Below are 22,841 nucleotides of genomic sequence, written 5' to 3' on the forward strand. Positions count from 1 at the left end.
ACCCTCCGGAGCGGCCCGCGAGTGCGAGGGAGAGAGCATGATGGCTGGCAGGGTGTGCGTCACATGGACGCCCCCGAATACCCGCTCCCGGCAGCGCGCGCCAGCATGGCCGCGGCCACGCTAACTACTGGTAAGTATGTATCGGGTCCAGCCCGACGCCCTGCCGACGCCCTGCCGACGCCCTGCCGACGCCCAGCCGACGCCCAGCCACCTCGATTCCGTGCCGACAGGCCGCAGCAGCCGCGCTTGCCAGCACAGCGGATCTCTGTCTAGCATTAACTTTTTGCAGCATTCGCCGGCCGCACCACGCCGAACAGGGTAATATTACGTCTCTCTCTCTCTCGCAACGAAACGCTCCACGAGTGCGAGAGAGACAGACGCAGACGCATTTCGAGTTTCCACAGCCTAATTGGTTATGCTTTTCGACCGACCGCGTGTAGCTTTGTAGGGGCCGAGCGGGCGAGAATTAAAGTGTGAGCGTCCGTCCGTGTGTGAGAGCGAGAGTGCGAGTGTGTGAGTGAGTGTATGATGAACGCGTGGAGGGGAGGCCGCGCGGAAAGAGCACAGTGCCATATAAGCCCTCCTGCATGGCACACCGGCACACCGCGGCCGTCTGCTACTCCGCCCGCCCCGCCCGCCCCGCCCCGCCCCGCCCCGCCCCGCCCCGCCCCGCCAACATCAGCACAATCTGGAGACAAACGCGAGCGGGGCCGCGGCGTGGCGTGGCGGCTTGGCGGCGTGGCCCCCAGCTGCACCGCTTGCACGGCCTGAACCAGGCCTGAACGGCGTGCACCACACACGCGCCTCGAGCCTCAAGCATCGCTCTCTAGACTCGCCTTCTTCTCGGTACGGCGGCCGTTCGATCGGCCGTACTTTTTGAGGGCCCGTGCAAACAAGATAAGGCCAAAACGCGTCTAGAGCTTCGGCCGCCTCCACTGGTCTCCACCGCATCGTCGCCAAGGACTTCCCCGACCTGGGGCAGAGCGGGGCAGAGCGGCCAGAGGCCAAGGCAGGGCCACTGTGTAATTAGAGGTGACAGCGAGACGGGCCGCCGTCCGACTTGACGGGGTCCTTGGCGACCACTCGGAGAGCCAACGACCAGGCGGCCGTTGCGACACCCCAAGGACGCCAAGGACGCCCAGGTGGCGAAGACTCTCCCTCTCGTGCAGGGGACACGGCGGACGGGGTTGAGGCATCGCCGGGCATCGCGCGCCGCCGGGCCGAGTCTGGCACCTCCCCGTCGACAACAAGTGCGCCGACCTGGCCGGCGGCGTGGCGGCCGCTAGGGGTCGCCGCGGAGGTCGCCGCCGAGATAGCAAACCGCTAAATAGCTTGGCGTCCTTCAGGAGCGTGTGTGTACTAACCCCACTGACGGCCGGCCGGCCGGCCGGAGCCCCCTCCACTGCCACCGCCTCAGCCAACCAGCCAGCCAGCAACCGCGCCGCCCAATTTTTGGCACGCAACAATCGAGCGACTCATACACATTGTAAGCGTGTTGAGAGTGCTGACGGGGGCCGGGGCCGGCCGGCCGAGTGGCGCGAGGTCGACAAGGCGGCCGTGAACTTGGCCGCCAGCGTCAGCCGTCAAGGCGCGCGGCGAAGCACCAGAGCTCCCTCCCGCAGAAAAGCCTGCAGCCGGCCGCCGCCGCCGGCGTCTCTATATACACATCCCGGGGGTGGGGGCGGCCCACGCGGTGCGCTGACCCGCCCCAACGCGGCGCAAAAGCAGGCAACACGCTGCCAGCGCACAGTGGGCCAGAAGACCGGTAGGGGCGGCCAAAACTCTAGACGCGTTTTGAGCTCCAGAGTCGCTAAACAAGACTCGAAGCGAGCGTGTGACCCCACCAATGGAGTCCTCGTTCGGAGAGCAATCCATTGGTGGGGTCACACGTTCGGTTCGAGGCCTATTTAGCCACTCTGGAGCTCAAAACGCGTCTAGAGTTTTGGCCGCCTCCACTGGTCTTCTGGCCCACTGTGCAGCGCCCCGCTTGTTTTCACCAAAGGGGGGCCGGGGGAGGGGGAGGGGGCACAGAGGTCGCGTATTGCACACACGAGGGTGTTGATGGCGCCGAAGTAGGGCAGGGCAGTATTTCAGGGGGAGAGGCCAGAGGAGAGGGTACACACACTTTGACTTTGACGCTTTCAAACAGACAGCCGCGGCGGTTCACGCGCGGGCTCTTTCTACTGCGTATACCTCTCTCTCTCTCTCTGCCTGCCAAGGACGAAGAAAGGCGTCATGACACAAGGAGCAGCCGCGTCGGAGCGGACAAGGCGTTGTTTGCCGGCCGCCCGGCTGAGCGATTCAGGCGAGCCACACGAGACAGCGACGAAAACGACTCTCCTGCTTCTGAACCGCTCGGCAGCCGCCGTTTCCTGAGAAAAATCCGAGACGGCGGCGGCACACCGCAAGGTCGGCCTCGGGCCGTCTTTGTCTCTCGTACAGTGTACTCTACACCGCGGCGCGTCCGATTCGGAAGGAACGTCTTCTGCCTCTGTCACTCCCCACCAGCCGTGGGGCGCCCCGCGGCGGTGCGAGAGAGACAGAGCGACGAATGGACGCAGCGTGACCGATAGCGCGTGAGCAGTGCAGTGCAGGCACTTCCCTTCGTCGCTCTGTCTCTCTCGCACCTGTGGGAAGCAGTCCGGCAACACGACGCGCCAGTGAGATCACCTCGGCGTCGCCGCGTCCCGAGTCCCCGCAAGGACGGCAACGGACGCGGCCTTTTGGCTGCCTTTTGGCAGTGTCGCGGTCCTGCACCCCGTCAGCGTCGCGTCAGCCGCTTTTCCAAGATTCCCTGGCGGCGCTGCGCATCGCCCTGGCGGCGTCCTGGCGGCGTCCTGGGCGCACAATGGGCCAACAACACGCGTTCCATCGGCGGAAAGGAAAGCCGTCTCGCCGCACAAAGAGCACGCCGTCGAGGCCCCACGCGCACCGCTCGCCCCGCGCACGCATCGTCAGCACACCGTGCCAAACGCGCCGCCAGAGGCTGCCAGAGGCGCAGGCAATCACACGCGGTCTATTGTCCCATCCGGGCGGCGGGTCCATGGCGGCACACTCGACGCTCCGCCTCACTCTCCAGGGGCTCTCCCGCGGGGGTGCGAGAGAGACAGGGCTCCACGCACCGTCACCGTCCGCGGGCACTTGCTGGCGTCCTCCCGGCGGGGCGCAGCACTGCCCGCCCTGGGGCTCTACGCCGGGGGGACGGGGACGGCCACCGGATTCGGCCGGCCGCGTCCCGCTCACGCTGTCTCTCTCGCACTCCCAGCACGCCCCGCTCGGGTGCGAGAGAGACAGCACCGCGGCGTGGACCGCGGCACCGCGGCAGGCAAAGGGCATCGTCCGCCAGGAGACTGATTCCGCGCGGGAGCCCCCTCCTCCCTCTCTCTCGCACTCGCGGGGCGTCCCTGGCGTCCCTGGCGTCCCGCGGCGGTGCGAGAGAGACAGAGCGACGGCCGCACTGCCCGCGGGCCTGGGGAAGGGGCCGAAGGGGGCAGCAGCGGCCACCAACGGCACTAAGTGCACACACTGCGTGCAGTGCGTGGTCCCCGTGGGCCGTGGGCGTGTGTACAGTGGACACCCAGTTGACGCCCGGTCAACGAGGCGGCTGCGGGCCCCGCTGCGGGCCGACGGGTGAGAGGCCCTGCTTGGCGACGCCGTTTCATAGTGTAACGCTGCCTTGGCGACGCGGAGGGCAGCCGGCGGCTTCCCCAGGTGGCCGTTGACGCCGGCGACCCGGCCTGGTTGACGGCCCTGCCCTCCGCGAGGCGGCCTTGGCACAGCAGACTGAGAGTCGTTTTCGACGCTCTGTCTCTCTCGCACTCACGGAGCACCCCCACGAGTGCGAGAGAGACAGAGCGATCCTTCGGCACCAGCCCGCAGGACGAACCGCGGACGAGACAACGTGACGGCAAGCGCCGCTATTTCGAGTCGCCTACGCCGTAAAAGATCAAACTATAACCTGTAAACGCACGCTCCGTCACGGACGTCGTCACCACGGCGCGCGCCACGTGTCTCCCACACTGTGGGCAGCGCAGCGACAAAGCGGGCGCGGTTGCGGGTTCGATTCCCGGCGGCGGCCGTCGCCCTTTTTCGCGGCCGGGGTCATTGCCTAGCGAAGTTGCCGGCCGGCGGGGCGGACCTTCGCTTCATCCATTTGCTTTGACGTGGACGCGGACGCCACACCGTGGGCCAGGCCGTGGGCCAGGCCGTCGGCGCTGGGCCGGTGCTTCTGCCAAGACGCCGCCCGGCCCCGCCCCGTCCCGCCCCACTTCGCGGAGCCTCGCGGATCGCGGAGCCCAGCCCGGCCGGGCCAGCGCCGCCAGTGGAAAAACAAATGAACACGGGCAAGCGGCGAGCGTGCGGCCGCGACGCAGTGTACCCGCAGCGGACCGATTCCGCGCACATCGTGTGTCGCGGCGCTCTGTCTCTCTCGCACCCGCACGGCACGCCCCGCGAGTGCGAGAGAGACAGAGCGATGTAAGGTACCGCACGCGTCCCGCCATTCATCCCGCGATCGCAGGGTCTAAATCAACATCAAACGAGTGAAAAGAGAGCAACAAAATTTGGTAGCGCACTGCCAACGCCAGAGAGAGGGGCACGCACGACGCACGCCCAGCGCACTGCGAGCGGGGCTGACAGCGAAGCCACACACGTGCACGCCGAGCGGGCCGGGCAGAGCGCCGCCCCCGAGACGGCAGCACCTTCCGTCTCTCTCGCACTCACGGCGCGTCCCGCGTGGGTGCGAGAGAGACAGAGCGACGAAGGCGACTCTCGGCGCGAGTATGCAGAGAAGCCCAGGCACGTAATAAGCCCCAAGCTGCACTAGTTCAGCTACCGGCGACCGACTCCGGACAGCGGTTTTCGACGCTCCGTCTCTCTCGCACCCACGCGGAACCTCCCGTGAGTGTAAGAGAGACAGAGACGAGAAAAATTTTTGCGCGGAGTCAGTCAAGGGGTCGGGGCGAGCAGGGGTGGGGAGTGGGGGGGAATCCAACGGCCGGACAAGTCCACAGGATGGTACTCGCTGGCGACGTGAATGGCCATGGCGCGGGCGGGGGGTTTGATGCACGGGGTAATCCTGGGTAATCCTGGCAGCGGAGCAGCGAGGCGACCCTAGAGGTACAGTACTGCCATCACACTGCCATCGAGCAACGCGGCCGTATCGCCGTGCACGCAGCAGACTCGCTCCGGAGGTGGTCGCTCTGTCTCTCTCGCACCTGCACGGGGACGCCCCGCGAGTGGCGATAGAGACAGCGACGAAAACGACTCTCGGAATCAGTCTGCAGCGATTCAGCGTTCAACGACGAAACCGCACGTTAGCCTTCGGCGCCCCGCGGCCGCAAAAACATGGCCAGGAAGGAGGGAGGGGAAGGGGAGGGGGGGATGGCACACCGCGATGAGAGGCAAGCCCAGGCAAGCCGCCACGCGTAGCAGGTGCATGCCCTTCTCGAACGCCGTGCCGTTTCTCTCTCTCTCCCCCTTTAGAAAACAAAAAGACCCGAAAGGGAGAAAACAAGTGTTGTCGCTACTGTTCTTGATTCCATTCATTTGCATGTTGTTGTTTTTTTTACGCGCGCGCTAGAGCGGCCCTCCCTAGGCGGCGCTAGGCGCGCGCAGCGGCCCACCGGCCTGGCCCTGCCCAGCCTAGCGCAACAGGTGCGGGCCAGGGAACACACGCCACACTGCTAAAAACAGCAACAACAAGACAAAAAAAGCTTTGGAACTTGCTTCACGAACGTTGAGCAACGGTTGAAGGGTCGATATCACGCCGGCGGCCTCCCCTATGTCATGCCCCCAGGGCACCCAGCACACCGCACAGCGCTCCTACATTCGTAATCGAGAACGACACTGAAAAATGAATGGGTAGACAGCCCCACGCAGAGATCAGCGCCTTCGCGTTGAGCGCTTGGCTCGCCTTGGTCGCGAGGGGCGAACCCCGACTCAACGCACCCTGTTGCAGGTGTCCAACCCCCCGGCAGCTCCACTGCGAACCCGACGCGCCCCGAGGGAATGGCGCTGCACACCACACGTGGCTCCCGGACGCCCCCCTAGGGCGACACGCTGAATATGCAACGCCGCCGGGCCGACCCGACCCGACCGATAGAAAAAGGGGGGCGGGGGCGGCGTGGGAACACGGGGACAGCCGTATGGCAACCCTTGAGGTATTTTTACGGCCCGGTCAACTTCCTCCCGCGTTCTCCGTTATTCCTCGGCTGATTCACTCCGTCCGACCTCTGACTCATAATGCGCTTGATAAGCAGCGGCGCGCCACTGTTGCGGGGCGGCCGGCCGGGCAGGGCGTTACGCCCCCGCCGGTTTGGCCGCGGCCCAGCCCGCCTTGCCGACAGCGAGGTGAAGATCCTCCCCTTGGCGGACCGCGGCGCGCAACGCGGACCGCGTTTGTTTGGGGGAAAGTCAAGTGCGGCGGCCGGCCTGGGGCCCACAGTGGGCCAGAAGACCGGTGGAGGCGGACGAAACTCCAGACGCGTTTTGAGCTCCAGAGTCGCTGAACAGGACTCGAACCGATCGTGTGACCCCACCAATGGATTCCTCGTTCGGAGAGCAATCCATTGGTGGGGTCACACGTTCAGTTCGAGTCCCATTTAGCGACTCTGGAGCTCAAAACGCGTCTGGAGTTTTGGCCGCCTCCACCTGTCTTCTGGCCCACTGTGCGCCATCGGCGTGCTCACACGGCGTGGTTAGCACCGCGCCGAGCCCCGCCACGGCCGCCGCGCCGAGCCGCCGCATTCCTGGCCTTTCTCCGGGAGCCGCGCGGGGCGGCCCATGGGGCGGCCGGGCCCGGAGCACGCCGCCGTCGTCCCGGGGGATGATGCTCTGCCCCGCGCGCCCCGAGTTCAGTTCGCCGAGGCCGCCGCCCCGGCCGCGCGCGTGCGCCAGCGCGAGCACTTTCTCGCGGGGCGCTTACCCTCCGCGATGCCGTCATGGCACGCACCGCACGCTGGAGTCCGGCGAGTCCAGCAGCCGGGGCAGACTGCTCTCGGGCGTTCCGCAGGGGTGCGAGAGAGAACGGCGCCACCGGCCGCACCTCGGCGACGGCGACGGCCAAGTCGCCAGGAAAACGAAGCCACTTCGACCCGCTAAACGCATGCACTTGGTGGCGTGGCCTGGCGTGGCCTGGCGTGGCGTGCCATCCGCCGATTACTGCAGCGCGACTTTCCTCCAGCCTCCGCGGTCCGCCCCGCCCCGCCCCGCCCCGCCCCGCCCTCCGGACTGCACGCACAGTCACACACGCACGGCCAACAATCAAACGGTTGAAGAAAAAAAAACCGACTAAAAATACGGCCGTGTGTTCCTTCCATTCCAATTGGTTCTTCTCCCACGTGGCGACGGACTGACTGCCATTTCGAAAAGGCCGCCGCGACTGCAGCGCTGCAGCGGCCTGGCTTCGCTGGCTTCTCGGTTCTTGCCGCCGCAAAAAACCGAAACGGGCGCGGCGGCGCGGCGGTCACAGTTTGACCCCGGGGCATTAGCACGCCGATGTCAAGTCGAGTCGCGCAGTGGAGTGCGGAGTGGCGGAGCGCGGGGCGGCGGCCGAGTCGAACCACGCCGAATGCCGATTCGGAACTTCGGAACGACTTCGGAACGACGCAGCGCGGCGCGTGGTGCGCGTCATGCGTCACTCCGCGTCACTCCGATTTACTCAATACCTTGAATGCCGTTTGGCCCGACAGGCTGGGGCTGCCTGGCCGGCCGGCCGGACCTAGAACGGACCATCATTAGACGAGTGTGTTTCAATTACCCCCCACCCCTTCCAAGGACGTGGGTGGCAGGTGGAGGGGAGGGGGAAGTCCTCCAGTGTTCACCGCGAGCTTCACCCCGTCCACGACCAAGTCCGACAGCTGCGCCCGGCCGCGCCGGCCAGCCCGAGTCCGCCATGGCGCCTTGGCCGAGCTACCCGCCAACCCCAACCCCAACCCCGTCACGGTCCGCAACCCCCACCCACCCCACCAAGGCAGCGAGGCAGAGGGAGGGCAGGGCAGAGAGCTCCTTACCCTCCAGCATGTGGTCCGCCAGTATCGGTAGTTGAAGTCGTCCTTGCGAATGAAGACCTCCATAAACTCCCAGCCCCAGCCGGCCTGCATGGCGACGAACCGAACACTGTCAGCCCAGACATTCAGCCATGTTGCCTCGGGCACCGGGCCCGGCCCGGCCCGGGGCACCCGGCACCCCGCCGGCGAGGACGAGTGGGCCCCGAGTGGGGGGCGGGTGGGGTGCGGGGGTACCCGGGCCGCGCGCCCCGCGCCGTACGCGCACCTTACTGCCGAATTTGCATTGAATGCACACGGTAACACCGCCGCGCCGCGCCGCGTCGCCGGGCCGGGTCAAACTCCACCTCCCGACGGTGTCACAGTGTCACACTGCCTGCCTACCTGTCCGCCCTCCCCGGCCCTGCGTCGCCCTGCGCCCTGCCCCGGATGCTCGCCCGACTGCCGACCGCGCTTCCTGGATTTTAACCTCAGAGGACACCCGCAACTGGGTTAGGCGGCTGCCCTTCTATCTGGACTGGCAGAGAGGGAAACGACTCTGGCTGGGTCGTCGAAGGGGAAGGAGATTCCCTGTTCGGCTCATCTCACAGCCTGATAAGAGTAAGCAATGTGCAGCAAAGTGTTAATGACCTCTCTTATGCCTTTCTCTTATTGAAACGAGGACAGTAGATAATGGCCAAACGGCGTATGGCATACCGTCAGAGAGAGATAAAAATAATGTGGTAACCAGACTGCAAAGGTCCGATTCAGCATACTCAGGCTCTACGATTACGGACTGACTAATACAGAAGGTTTAAACTACGATAAATACAGAATGATGTATTACCTCTTGGGTTAATTCCGATCCTGGTGGAGAAGCTGTAGTTGGTGCTGGATCAGCAGGTTCTGTGTTTCCAGCAGAACTGAGAGCTCCAAGCCTGACGCTCCCCACATCCACATTCAAAACATAAGCTGTCACGTTGTGGTTTAGCGGCTCTATTCTGTTGTATCTCCCAAGGGCATTTAAATCTTCCATCAAGTCCCTCTCATAATTCAGCAGCACAGAATCCAGACTCTTGGGATGCATCCGTCCAATCCGGTTGTTGAAAGGGTTGTTAAACTGCGCATTCTCAAATCGCACACCTCCACCCACATCGTCAATGCCTATTCGCACAGGGTGGAACTCCGAGTTCCTCCGGTACAGGTCCCTGTCTACACCCAGCAGGCTGAGGAGGAGGGCCAACTGGAGCAGCTCCTCTCGCCACACTTTCTTGCACCAAGCCATGGTCACTGATTAGCTTGAAGCGATTCACTTAGAAACACATTGTCATGATGTACACAATCACTGTCACTCCACAAACATCACTTGAATTTCACTGCCACTTGATCATGGCGCTGACACCGCACTGTCACTACACTGGCACTTCACTGACACTTGCTGCGAGTCCTGGTCCGCGTGTCCAGGGTCCTGCCGGAGTCCTGACGTGGTCCTGACGATGTCCTGCCGGACACAAAGGACCTCTTGCACCACTCTTTGTCCCGATGAATCACTCGGACCGCGCCGGCCCGAAGTGCCGCCGGCCCGGGTTCCACCAGGCAGGGCAAGGGGCGTCGACGCCGAGGTGCCGGGGCCGCCGCCAGGAGTCCCACACTGTTAAAGTCCCTTGCGCAATGTAGGTAAACAGCGCGCTGGGCCCTGCCGACAGGCCGTCAGCCGGTAAAGTGAGGTTAGAAGGCTCTGTCACCGCGTCCTCGCCTCGCGATAAGACGACGGACTCCGACCTCGCCGCCGTCGCCCACGGGGTGCAGCACGCCGTCCTCAGCGCGGGGAAGTCCGACGCACTTCTGCTTCACACGCACGCCACTGCAAATAACGTCGACAACGGGAATCGTCTGCTGGGCGACAAAACAGAGCGGTCGCGGCTGGGCCGCCGGCAGCACGGAGCCAAATGGCAACTCACGGCGGCGCAGCACGGGCGGGCACGGTACGGCTGGCAAGCCGCACCACTGCTTGAACGCGGACGAGCTGCGCTGCGGGCTCGCAACGGACGCGGTGGCGGCGGCGGCTGCGGCGGTCGCGTTGCGACTGGAAGCGGCGCGGCGGCGGCGGCAACGCCACGCGCATGCGCACTCCGCGACTCGCGCCGCGCCTTCCCCCGCCCGCCCGTCCGCCGTCTCGGTCAGTCTCTCTCTCTCTCTCCCAAGCGGCACGCGCCTGGGTGCGAGAGAGACGCGCGACCAGCGGCGTCCCGAAGGGGGAGGCACCTCCCTCTCAGCTGACCGGCTGACGACACACCCGCTCCCACACAAACCACCGAACAACAGGCGCAGGCCTCCGGATCATTGTTTGTTATTGTGAATCGCGTCTCGGGTCTCGAAACGAAAGCCTACGATGCGGACGCTGCACGCGAGGGATGCAGCGCGTTGCGTGCGCAGTGCAAGTGCAGTGGCCGGTGCAGAGGCAAGTGCAGGCCGCACGCCGCACGCGTGACGCAACCAACACCAGGGAAACATCCCGCCTGCCTGTGCGGCTTGTGCGGGCCGGGCCAACATTCCAGCCGGAAAGTTCCACGGAGTTCCGACCGGCGCCACGCGACGCAGGCGAAGTAGCCAAAGTGTCCCCAAGGCCCTGCCTCAGATAGGCAAATGCTATTCGAAGAGAGGCACTGCTCAAGTCACCAGTGCGGCCACAATGAGCCCTCCGCAGCCCTGGGACCTCGCCGGCGCCGCCTCGCCGTCGGCCAGCCTGGAACCTTCCAGTGGCTGCTCCGCGTCCGTGACTCACCATGCTGCCCGCTGGAAACCGCTGACGAGTGACGATGGCGCTTTCGGGACTCGGATTTAGGGGGCAATCGCCTGCCACCGCGTGTCCAGCTTGTGGCTTTGGCTTTGGGCTCAGGCGACGCTGTGCCGACGGCCGACGCCGCGTGCGAGTCGCTCAGATGGAAGATGGACGACTGTGTCGCGGGGCCGCGCCAGCGCTATCATCGCCGCTGTTTTGGACCGAGAGGGCGAAGCTGGGCGCGGCTGGGGCGAGCGGGCTCGTTCCGAGACGAGAGGCAGGTCTCCCTACGGGTCCGTGCGGGTGCGAGAGAGACAGACGGACCGAACCGGGTCGTCCGACGGCGGCAGTCCGACGGGGACGCAGTGGACAGTGGCGGGCCGGCCCGGTAGAGCGCGCGAGGGAAGGCCCACTCGCGGCGGGCCGGGGTTCGATTCCCGACAGAAGCCCCCGTCCACGCGCGTGTGTGGTACAACGGCAGTCGGGAACATGCATGTATCAATATAGGTTAAAGCTTGATAAATATTTATTTATTACACTCTGACGTTTGTACTTAAATCAGTATAGTGAGAACAGAAAGCAAAGGACAAATTAAAAAGAAAATCACTATGTTTTAAACATGCATGAGCAATGAAAGAGACAATACAAAAGTTAGAGAAAATCGTCGTTATGATATATATAAGGCACAGGAAGTAAAAATTTATAAGGCAATAATTTAGAGATGTTCATCTGTAGGTGTTCGTCCATACAAAATTCACAGATCACTTAAATCAACAGCGTCCACCCGGGATTCGAGAGTGGCAGTACTGCTGCTTGATTCGCTACTTGGTGTGCTTTGAGTGTCGCCAACTCCTCTAGATATGCAAAGGTTCTTCCATGCAGCGGGTTCAGCTTTTCTCAGTTTCACTTCAACTTTAGTACCCAACATCTGGGCACTGCATTCAGCTACATTAACAACCTAAAAAAAAAAAAAACCTCAAAATCAGTTAGAAAGCAAACATGGGGGCCCACACTGTCAGAGCCACACTAGAGGGTACTTACTCCACCTAACTCCACATCCAAATTGAAGCAGTCTTCGGTTTCAGGAAAATATAAATTAATCACAAGTCTGATAGGATTAACTTTCACTACAGATTTGACCGGATCATATTTTTTGGCAAATACTGAGACAACAGTAAAATTTCCTGTCTGATGCCAATCATATCTGCAGGAAACTCCAGACTTGTCCTGAAATTTATTTTAAAAAGGTATAAATTTAAGCCATTTAAACATTTTTAAAAAATGCCAGGAAATGGGACTTACCTGCTTTTTGAACCAGACATGTTTCCCTGTACTACATCCAGCTTGTTCTAAGAAAACATTGAAGTCTGATGTCCTCCTGACACAACAGCTCCAAAATTTCATTCCTTCATGAAAAACTGGAAATCCTGGGTGGTGAATGCATTGATCATCTATTGATCTAACACCTTCATATAACTAGAACAAAAAACAAAAATTACATTTTAAAAATGAGATAAAAGGAATGTTAAAAACTATAAATAAACAATAGATGAATTTACTCACTACTTTGCAACCTCCATTTTTACACGATGTTCCAATTGGAGGTATGCCATCCCCTGGAATCTCATTGGCAGAGGAACCCAATTTTACAATGCCTTCGATTTGCTGCTTGAGGGAGGCAGCAATTGATGGCTTCAACTCCGTCAAAGGACTCTCGAATGGGGGGCGCTCCAGACTTGTTTGCGTCGGAGGTTTAACAACAATCACCTCATCCTTAGTCGATTTATCAACAACTTGCCGTTCCGGTTCTGGAGGCGCAATATTGCTATGAAAGGATTTTGTACAACCCTACAGCAATGAAAATCAAAAACGGTTAATACACTGCCCAGAACCAACGAGAAATAAAACTACAATGCAGAGAGGACTCACTCGAATGTTGAGGAATTCCGTAAAGTCGGTTGTCTTCTTGTTGCAACACCCCCAGCCTTTGTATGCATCATGAAAGACAGGTTGACCAGGGTGATGGGTGCAAGAGTCTGAACAGGAAAATAAAACACAATGAATAGATAGAAAGGCAAGTTAGTTCTAAAAGAAGTGATCTTTCACTGAGACATGTGGTAGGTTAACTCAGGTTTTACACAGACCTTCCTTGTTTTCGTCAGGGTTATACTTCTGACCGCAGCCCACGTTGTAGCAGAAGAGGAGTTCTTGTGGCATTTTCAAAATATTTCTCTACTACTGTGTCTCTGAGGATAACCAGCACACCATTCAAACGCTTCTAGAAAGTACCACAGAGAAGGGCGCTCGAGCAGCAGCACCCTACAGAGCGCACTGATTATCGCCACTCCGAGGCCGAACAAACTGATGGAAGCAACTTTGTAAATTTAGAAGGCCAGTCACTTGTAATTCAGGAATGAATGGTTCCGATCGATTTCGAGTGACAGTAGCACATACATTTAAAAACACATGTGGAATCGCAGAACACTGCGCGGACCGGTGCTGAACTTTTCATACTTGTCCACACACAGACGGAGAAGAGAAGGGGAAGGAAGCTGGGAAGCGAGGGAACTTCAAACAGAAGAACTAAGTAGAGCAAAATTTTATTCATACCATATAAGAATCAATTAAAGAAGACAACATTTCCACCCATTCAATTACATTCTAGAGTTTAAAACATCAGAAATTACATAAACTGCCTCGTTATCACATCCAACAACTACTTTATCTTTATTTACATCCACAGAATTAACTCCTTTATGTAAAGTCGGCATTAATGGGACGACATTAAGACGATGTTTAACAGCATCAGTGTTGAGCCACGGATTTTCGTTTTGAAGAGGATCAATACCTACAACACAGCAAAAACAGATTATGAAACAATCCTGTATTTAATTGCTATTTTTTCCCCCTATACAACAGGACACGATGCTCTTACCTGTCCATGACATGTTCTGGCCAGGCCTTGTGGATCGTGACACACTGCTGGTATCCCAGTGCCAGGATTCACCATTTGATGAACAAGAGAAAAGGTGATCTGGTCGATCGGGATGGAATGTCATTTCACTGACTGGAGGAGAATAACAATCAACATTAAACTTTAGCTCAATTCATAATCTGTGCATTCAATGACAAAATTACTAGTTACTTACCAAGGCCTGAATGAGCAGCAAGTGGGACTGCGTAAGAGGTTTGTCGAAGATCCCAGACAGTTATGGAGCCATCCTCCCCCCCAACAAGGATTGTATGCTGCTGTGTTGGGTGCTGTGTGATGCAAGTGGCTCCCAACTAGAATTTTAAAGAGCAAAATTAACACAAAGATGGCCGAAAAAATAAAAAATCAAATTAGAAACTCCAATTTTATGGCCTCACCTGATCTCCAGACAGCATGAAGGTAAGAATGGACTTGTCGTCAGCTATACGCAGGTCCCATTTTTTCATTTGACCCCTCAAATTTCCGGTCAAAATTTCACTGTGGCGCAAATAGAGGATGCACCTCAGGGAGCAACTGTCAGCAGATTCTAAACAAAACAGAAATAAGAGATGACATTTAACCAATTGAATTCTAAAAAACAATGCAGTTCATTAAAAAATCAGCATACCAATGATTCTCAAAGGTTGTCTCTTTTCGAGATTTAGCGACACAATGCTACCGTTTTCTCCAACAGTCGCAACATCACCTAAATAGGTGGCAAATCCAGTGCAAGCGCCCAGTTCTCCGGTTCTGAAAACAATTCACGTCTGTTAATCTGCACTTGTTTTACAGCAGAGACAGAAGGTCAGTCCACCTCACAAATGATTGAGATAATCGTACTTAAATGAATGAAGCTTCCGCCATGACATAGTTGGTTTCAGAACAGTGTTGGCTGCATCCCCCACATCCACGATTGTCATTAGCTGGACAGTACCTGATGATGTTGACACCAAGAAGTCATTGTTCTGGACAAACTAGATGGAAAAAATAGTTATAAAATAATTAAGTTAAACATCTTAACATAGTACCATAACTACAGGATCATAATATGATTTACTTTGAGCTCTGTGACATCTCCATCAGTAGGTGAAGAACATATAAGAGATGGATCATCCTTTTCTTCAATCCCATCAATGGGGCAAGACCACAGTGTCACTTTATTTAAATTCTGCAAGTAAAAATTGACATGAGTGAGACATGCGTTTGACTGGGTGGTATCCATTTCATGCGTTACGACGTCAAAAATCGATAAAACAGAGAAATAAATGTCACGGCTATAAAAACTTGCTACCTGGTTAGGAAATCAAGAGACGTCATGAACGAAAAAAATCGAAGTACTAAGAAATGACATGATGTAAGGGAGAACTAACCTCGTTATCCCAACTCCCAGTGACGAAATGGTGAGACTCGTATCCGTTCTCCGGCTTCCACCGAACTTTGGAGACTTTTTCAGAAATAAAGGTGCCCTGCACTCGGTCATCCATTCTGAAATATTTGGCTGCACAACTGCACTGCTGTTAATCCGAGGTTCAAGGCTTCTGTTTACGTTTTGAAACCCGGCACTTGGCGCGACACTCCGCGTTTTTACAACGTTCTGCGGAGTTTCTCATATCCGAACCTCTGGTTAGGGAATTTCCTGTTTGGTTCTCTGCTCAGCACCACGCCAGACTCCATCTTCACGAGTTTATTGTGAACTGTTGACTTGATGTTTTAAGCTTTTCATTTGAGTGTCTTTTCCCAGTTTTGTGTTGGACGGTGACCGCTGCAGTCATGTCGAAGCGTCGGATAGAAGTAATCGACCCGTACATCACCAAGAAGTCAAAGTAAGAACTCTTTTGGGATTCGCACTCGCGTCGTCTTGTCACACATTTTTAGGCGGCGAACCATGTTTTCGCGAAGTAAACGAATACCACGTTACATTAAAATATCGACGATAGCTACGAGTTCGCAGGCTTGCGCTTACTGTTGTCCAATTTTCTTGTCATGGCTCGCGCAATAACTGCCTCTGTGTGTTGTGTGTTTGTATGAGCGTCTTAACCTCGCGGTTGCCTTGAAAACGTGATCTTTGTTTATGTTTCTGCCAACCCCTGTTCAGCTCGCAAATTTTGTGCGCGCAATGGTTTCAGTACATTGAATCATTGCTATCCAATTCGGGTCCACCGTGTCTCCTTTCTGCTGGGATTATTGTGGACCTGTAGCCTGTCGTTGCAATGTCTTGTAGCTCTTTGAGGCATTTGTTCATTACATGCTGCAATTCATTGCTTTCAGAGCCGGTGGTGCTACAGGTGCACCAGCAATACCTGCACTGCCAGTCGCTTCAGGCTCAGTCACTCTCCAGAAGACTCCAGGGATCAATCTATTCACAGGCCTACCTTATACGCCAAAGTAAGAATCCTCCGTCAATTGCTCGGTACTTTGATGAGAATTACTCCTAACAAGCTTTGCTTCATGTTATAGGTATCATGAACTGCACCGGAAGCGCATTCAGCTCCCTGTGTTTGAGTACAGGGAGGAATTCATGAACTTGCTTGCTAATCATCAGAGTATTGTGCTTGTTGGTGAAACGGGATCTGGAAAAACAACCCAAATACCCCAGTGGTGTGTTGAGTATGCTCTTACACTCGGAAAGAAGGGTGTTGCTTGCACCCAACCACGACGAGTGGCAGCCATGTCAGTCGCCCAGCGAGTGTCGGAAGAAATGGATGTGGCATTAGGACAAGAAGTTGGATATTCCATCCGTTTTGAAGACTGCTCTAGTGCAAAAACAGTTCTCAAGTACATGACAGATGGTATGTTGCTGAGGGAGGGAATGTCAGACCCAATGTTGGAAAACTACCAAGTAATATTACTTGACGAAGCCCATGAAAGAACCTTGGCAACAGATATCCTAATGGGTGTGTTGAAGGAGGTGACTAAGCAAAGGTCAGACCTGAAGTTGGTTATTATGTCTGCCACACTTGATGCTGGCAAGTTTCAGGTATGGCAAACTTGATTTTTGTCTAAATGTTGTGCGTTTCTTAACATGAGTGCTTTTCTTTAATTAGTGATTACTTCTTTCTCTAGGGTTACTTTGACAATGCTCCCCTGATGAATGTACCTGGCCGAACTCATCCTGTAGAGATATTCTACACACCTGAACCTGAAAGGGACTACCTGGAAGCGGCTATAAGGACAGTTATTCAAATTCACATGTGTGAAGAAATTGCAGGAGATGTTCTGCTCTTTTTAACTGGCCAAGAGGTAGGCTGTTATATTATTAGTTGCACCATATTTCTATGTTTCTCTCTTTCCGATTCTTTAAAATCATCTTTTATTTTGGTTGCAGGAAATTGAAGAAGCTTGCAAACGAATTAAGCGGGATATGGATAATTTAGGACCAGAGGTTGGGGAGTTAAAATGCATTCCTCTGTACTCCACATTACCCCCTGCGCAGCAACAGCGTATTTTTGAAGCCGCTCCTCCAGCCAAGGCTAATGGTGCTGTTGGAAGAAAAGTTGTGGTGTCTACCAACATTGCTGAAACATCGTTGACCATCGATGGAGTCGTTTTCGTGATAGATCCCGGGTTTGCCAAGCAAAAGGTCTATAATCCCCGCATCCGTGTTGAATCTCTATTGGTGTCGCCCATCAGCAAGGCCTCGGCCCAGCAGAGGGCTGGGCGTGCCGGCCGAACCAGGCCCGGAAAATGCTTCCGGCTGTACACTGAAAAGGCCTACAAGACAGAGATGCAGGACAACACATACCCTGAAATTTTAAGATCAAATTTGGGCTCTGTCGTCCTCCAGTTAAAGAAGCTTGGTATTGACGACTTGGTACATTTTGACTTCATGGATCCACCAGGTAAGACCATGTCATGTTCTATCTTCCTAAATCTTCAACATTGGATTTTGGTTAAAATGATTTATTATTATTGTTTTTTGTTTCTGCTAATTAGCGCCAGAAACTTTGATGAGGGCCCTTGAGCTGCTTAACTACTTGGAAGCCCTTGATGACGATGGAAACCTAACAGATCTTGGAGCAGTCATGGCAGAATTCCCCCTAGATCCTCAACTTGCCAAAATGTTGATTGCCTCATGCAATCATAACTGCTCCAATGAAATTCTGTCCATTACAGCTATGCTGTCGGGTATTTACCATTTTTACATTATTTTATTATTTATCTTAAGTTTATTTGGCATGAGTCATGTTCATTTTGCACTTGTACATTACCTAATCATCAAATTTAAAGTTTGAAGTAGTGTCTATATATGTCACTCCCCTACTTTGTTTGACTCGGAATATTTTTTTTCTGAATGGTCATTTTTATTATGAAGCAATTTGATATGACCAGCAATATTAGTCTTGTCTGCAACTGCCATATTCAGTAATCTTTTCTGATTTCCCACCCTCTTTTGGTTACCATCTGAGGTGCATGGTTGAAAGAACTCTTTTTTAAAAAATACTCAAGTAAAAACTGTTTTTGCATTGAATTATCAATTTTGAGTCAAGTCAAAGAATGAAAGCTGATATGGCAGCTGCCTGGTCACAGAGTATCGTCCGGAGAGATGTGGTCCCCCTACTAAATGTCGGATGTGGGCCGCCCGTCTGGCCTCCACCCCTGCTCTGCCTGCTGTTTAGTCCCACAGTGTTTCATGCGACCAAATGATGGAAGGAAGCAAGCAGACGATGCCAAGATGAGATTCGCTCACATTGATGGAGACCACCTGACACTTCTCAATGTCTACCACGCATTCAAACAGAGTATGTATATTGTTAAATCTTTTTCTAGTGTTAATGTTCTTTGCTTTCATTATGCTTTCACTCTGCTTTTGGTTTGTTCTATAAGATCAAGAAGATGTTTCCTGGTGCTATGACAATTTTGTGAATTACCGCTCCATGAAGTCTGGTGACAATGTGAGACAACAGCTTTCAAGAATAATGGACCGATTTAGTCTAAAACGTACCTCTACTGAGTTCACATCCAAGGATTATTATATAAATATCCGCAAAGCACTTGTGACAGGCTTCTTCATGCAGGTACTGGTACTAGTGGTTGTTTTTCTTTTCCTTAAATTTTGAGACATGTGTCATAGTAGCATCTTAATTTTTTTTGCCTGGCAGGTTGCACATTTGGAGAGAACAGGTCATTATTTAACAATCAAGGATAATCAAGTGGTCCAGTTGCATCCTTCAACATGTCTAGACCATAAGCCTGACTGGGTGATATACAATGAATTTGTATTAACCACAAAGAATTACATTCGAACTGTGTCAGACATAAAACGTGAGTTCTGATTTTATTTCATTTTGATGACGTACTCTTGAAAACATTGTCTCTATATCTTTTTCTTGTGTTTTCAGCTGAATGGCTTTTGAAAATAGCTCCTCAGTATTATGACTTGAATAACTTCCCTCAATGTGAAGCTAAACGGCAACTAGAAATTCTACAGACCAAATTGGAATCAAGACAGTACCAAGAAGGATTTTAATGTCCTTAACTGTTGCTGGCTATCATTGCAGGAGTTGTTTTCTGTAACAAGGACTAGAGTTTCTAGTTGAGAAGTTCCTTCAGCCACAAAATTATGGCTTACACCCCAGTAGAGGAAGTTTGGAAAAATTGCCAAAGTGTTGAAATTGGAACCAACACATTTGTCACCTAATTGTCTTTCTCGCACTAGTGTCACAATATATCACATAGTTTTGGCTAATTTGTTTGGTACTAGGGTGGCCACCTAACTGCTGCTAAAGTAGCATTAGTGTCTATTCCTGTCTATTTTTTAGAATATTTCATTCCACTTCAATAAACGAATTTACCAAACATGTAATAATTCAAGTTTGTTTTCTTTTTCTTCTAATTATTACTGAGGTTAGATAGCCTGACAACTTTATTTTTTATCCGACATTATATTTTTGGGCTCTAGTATTTTTTTGTTCTTGCTTTACCTACAAGCGCAATTTCTAATTCAAAAAATATTCAATGAAATGGCTTTTTTATGTATGTAATCGCTGTATATTACTTGTTGTATTACAGGATACTCTAGTATAAGATCTCTCAGCTAGATTTCAACTGGTATTGACATTGCTGTGTCACCTGTGATTCTAGCCAAAGTGTAATAGGTGCTGTCAATTATTTAATATTGTTTTTCTTTCTTTTTACCTTTTAAATTCTATACTGCCTTGTTCCCATATCACAATGGGTTTGATGGAGTTTAGCACCTTTAAGATTCCAGGCTTGCTAGAACTAAACAATTGATTTTGTAAATGATTATTGACGAAGTTTCATTTTCCTCAGTGCTGGAGAAAGCTGAATAGTTTGTAAGTGCGTTTCTGTGGAAAGTCCTTTGGCTCTGTACCCGTTTTATATATTTTCTACTGATGCATAACTTTTGTGACCTCGAAATACTTTTCACATTAGTCTGATTTAAGGTGTTAAAGGTGTGATTGATTGACCACTGTGCACTATGTATTTTTAATTACAAAGAATAAACATTGTGTACATGTGTACTCAAGAAAATTACTTGACTAGTTTAATCATTTAACTTATCAACGCTGCTGAACATTTTAATTAGAATGATTAAATCATGATATTACAAAAATATCTGTTGTTTCAATGCCTTTGGAAGAAATCAACATTTTCCAAACCTTCTGGCATGTAAGTAAGACCTGAAATGTCTTTATGCCTCATGTTGTAGTTTTTCCCCCAATCTGATGAACAACGGTAAAAGGAAGAGTACAGGATATAAAGGATCACTCACTTTAGAACTAATCAAACATTAAGGAGGAAAAATACTCACTCAATTCCTTAGCCAACTTGCTAGTTGCATTGCGAAGGTGAAGTGGAACACCTGGTTGGGGTCCCTTCTGATTGGATATAGTTTGCTTTGCTGCGAGCAGAGCTCGGTACACCTCCTGGGACTTCGGGGCCCTGCAATGTTTCCAAGTCTCAACCATAATTCTTTGATGCTTTGTAAGAAGCCAAGTCCATGACAGGCATCATTAGGGATTTACCTTGCGAGATAAACAGCGCACTGAGCCAAAATGACATCACACTCGGGCATTCCCAGCAATTGGCAGCCCTGCATGGCCGCCACTGCCATGGGAAGTGCTGATGGGTCCGCCAAACCTGCGATTTGAATTTAGAAGTTTGATTAGTTATGCAATACATTAAGTCAAAATCAACAAAAAATAAATTTCCAAACCAATGTCCTCTGCAGCTGCTCTCACAAGACGGCGTCCAACAAACACAGGATCTTCACCTCCTTCAAGCATCCTTGTAACCCAGTAGAGAGCAGCATTTGCATCAGACGCTCTTATGGATTTGTGCACCGCAGATATAATATTGTAGTGTTCATCTCCTTTTTTGTCATACAAAAGGTGAGACCTCTGGTAAAAAAAAAGGGTATTAGAAGAATTTAAAACAATAAGAAATCTAAAATAAAACAAAGGAAGAAAATGCTACACACCTTAATCCCTTCCTGAATATCCCCTAAGGAGATATGGCTTTCTCCATCATCATTAATTTTGGCCTGCAAAGCCATCTGAAGACTGTTAAGAGCATTTCTAGCATCCCCATCACACATATCAGCCAACCACTGAACAGATTTCCTTTCGATGGACCATCTAAAATTTTAAAAAATTAGTACAGTAGTTATAACACAAGACAAGAAAAATAGTAGAATTGTAGATAAACATGCTTAGTTACCTCTTAGCACAGTTTTCCTCTTCAGAGCTGTCATCATCAGAGGAGTGGGTACTGTCATCTTCTCCAGCAACAATGCTGCACCCAAGGGCATTCAATGCCCTTTTCAAAATTAAGAATAAATTTTCTGACTGCAGTTTCTCTAAAACAAACACTTTGCAGCGACTGAGAAGGGCCGAGTTCAGACTGAAGGAGGGATTTTCTGTAGTGGCCCCAATTAATATAATTGTACCATTTTCAACATGGGGAAGAAATATATCCTGCCAAAGGAAAAATGATTGATGAACTTTTCTTCTACCCAGAGAAACAATATTTTAGTGCTGTAAAACTTACCTGTTGTAATTTGTTGAAGCGGTGAATCTCATCCATGAAGAGAATGGTCCGACGTTTGAAATTACGCTTCTCATTAGAGGCAATTTTTACAACCTCTTTGACATCATTTACCCCTGACATTGTAGCTGATAATTTGACAAATCTTGTTCCCTGACGGAGCTTGCTCCGGGAAGCTATGACATGAGCAAGTGTGGTCTGTCAAAATAGTAGTACTCATGATAAATGCTGAACAAGCTTATCTTGCAGTAACATGATACTCAATTATAAACCAGAAAACTCACCTTGCCACATCCTGGAGGCCCCCACAGAATCATACTTGGAATGTCATGTTTGTCAAGAAGCATACGTAATATTTTGTCGCCTCCAAGCACATGATCCTGTCCAACATACTCGTCTAAACATTCTGGTCTCACCTGTTCAGCAAGTGGTATGCCAGATGTTATGGAAGCCTTCTTCGAATTATGGGGTGAAACTTCTTCGGTCTTTGAGTTATGCACCTACAGCAAAATTTTTGAAGAACGAAATCATGAAAAACAATGTTGCTCTATGACGATAAAAATATAATGTTGTCTGCAAATGCAATTGTTTAAATAAACAAACACTTTGACAATGGAAATTGTTCATATTGCGTTAGGACGGATAAATTTACCTGAGGAGTGCCATTGTTTTCGACAACTTTAAGCCTCTTCGGATTTGGTTCTTCGACTGAAAAACTTGGACGTTTCGATGAGGAAGACGGTGATTCAGGTTCGGGCGCGTTTAAAAACAAACACTTATTGACGTGGATTTCTATCTCCTTTAATGGAAAGTCTTTGGAGCACACAGGACAAGCTGCTGCTGCTACTTCATTTGATGTGTTCATGATGACAAGAAGTTTAGACGAGCCGAGTGGATTGGAAAACCACGATAGTTTTGAGGTTGTGAGCGTCACTTTTTGCAGTAAATGACGTTCTTTGTTTTTCAAAACAAAACCGATTGCCGCCTGCCACTGTTGCCATCACAGCCAACTCTTCATCGAACGAAGCCAACAATTAAAAACCTAGGGCTGAATCGGACCTGACAAGGTTCGAGCCTCCATCAATTTCCTGTTAAT

The 22,841-nt window shown here is 52.6% G+C and overlaps 5 protein-coding genes across 8 annotated transcripts in view; 1 reads left to right on the plus strand and 4 right to left on the minus strand.

The window, feature by feature from the left end:
• Positions 1–10,947, minus strand: part of LOC117647606 (segmentation protein cap'n'collar) — a 64,989-nt gene extending 54,042 nt beyond the window's left edge. The window contains exon 1 of one of the 4 annotated variants that reach the window (XM_034389449.1): positions 10,771–10,947. In XM_034389449.1, the coding sequence (XP_034245340.1) occupies positions 10,771–10,773 (3 nt within the window). In that variant the 5' untranslated portion in view covers positions 10,774–10,947. Of the gene's footprint in view, positions 1–8,012; positions 8,116–8,832; positions 10,002–10,770 lie in introns of those variants that run through there. The other 3 variants (XM_034389444.1, XM_034389447.1, XM_034389445.1) reach the window with 3 other exon arrangements.
• A 328-nt stretch (positions 10,948–11,275) lies between these two features.
• Positions 11,276–13,286, minus strand: LOC117647612 (cysteine and histidine-rich domain-containing protein). Its single transcript, XM_034389459.1, has 6 exons — positions 12,912–13,286; positions 12,697–12,803; positions 12,331–12,615; positions 12,070–12,243; positions 11,809–11,994; positions 11,276–11,725 (listed from the first exon to the last, which is right to left on the minus strand). Exons 1-6 carry the CDS (start codon positions 12,982–12,984, stop codon positions 11,522–11,524), a joined length of 1,029 nt encoding a protein of 342 aa, XP_034245350.1. The 5' UTR covers positions 12,985–13,286; the 3' UTR covers positions 11,276–11,521.
• Positions 13,287–13,351: 65 nt separating this feature from the next.
• LOC117647611 (nucleoporin Nup43) lies at positions 13,352–15,345 on the minus strand. The gene is made up of 8 exons (XM_034389458.1): positions 15,109–15,345; positions 14,796–14,906; positions 14,579–14,712; positions 14,367–14,488; positions 14,137–14,285; positions 13,917–14,052; positions 13,703–13,834; positions 13,352–13,615 (listed from the first exon to the last, which is right to left on the minus strand). The coding sequence occupies exons 1-8, from the start codon at positions 15,220–15,222 to the stop codon at positions 13,422–13,424; spliced, it is 1,092 nt and encodes a 363-aa protein (XP_034245349.1). The 5' UTR covers positions 15,223–15,345; the 3' UTR covers positions 13,352–13,421.
• Positions 15,346–15,372: 27 nt separating this feature from the next.
• Positions 15,373–20,233, plus strand: LOC117647608 (putative pre-mRNA-splicing factor ATP-dependent RNA helicase PRP1). The gene is made up of 10 exons (XM_034389455.1): positions 15,373–15,561; positions 16,007–16,123; positions 16,196–16,715; positions 16,802–16,978; positions 17,064–17,577; positions 17,672–17,863; positions 18,355–18,477; positions 18,563–18,753; positions 18,838–19,000; positions 19,078–20,233. The coding sequence occupies exons 1-10, from the start codon at positions 15,509–15,511 to the stop codon at positions 19,203–19,205; spliced, it is 2,178 nt and encodes a 725-aa protein (XP_034245346.1). The 5' UTR covers positions 15,373–15,508; the 3' UTR covers positions 19,206–20,233.
• A 28-nt stretch (positions 20,234–20,261) lies between these two features.
• Positions 20,262–22,775, minus strand: LOC117647610 (ATPase WRNIP1-like). Its single transcript, XM_034389457.1, has 9 exons — positions 22,398–22,775; positions 22,030–22,245; positions 21,749–21,943; positions 21,419–21,675; positions 21,180–21,336; positions 20,916–21,099; positions 20,725–20,839; positions 20,511–20,641; positions 20,262–20,421 (listed from the first exon to the last, which is right to left on the minus strand). Exons 1-9 carry the CDS (start codon positions 22,608–22,610, stop codon positions 20,324–20,326), a joined length of 1,566 nt encoding a protein of 521 aa, XP_034245348.1. The 5' UTR covers positions 22,611–22,775; the 3' UTR covers positions 20,262–20,323.
• Between the last annotated feature and the right edge of the window lie 66 nt (positions 22,776–22,841).

The sequence above is a fragment of the Thrips palmi genome, unplaced genomic scaffold (genome assembly GCF_012932325.1).
Source record: "Thrips palmi isolate BJ-2018 unplaced genomic scaffold, TpBJ-2018v1 HiC_scaffold_2, whole genome shotgun sequence".
Taxonomy (NCBI): domain Eukaryota; kingdom Metazoa; phylum Arthropoda; class Insecta; order Thysanoptera; family Thripidae; genus Thrips; species Thrips palmi.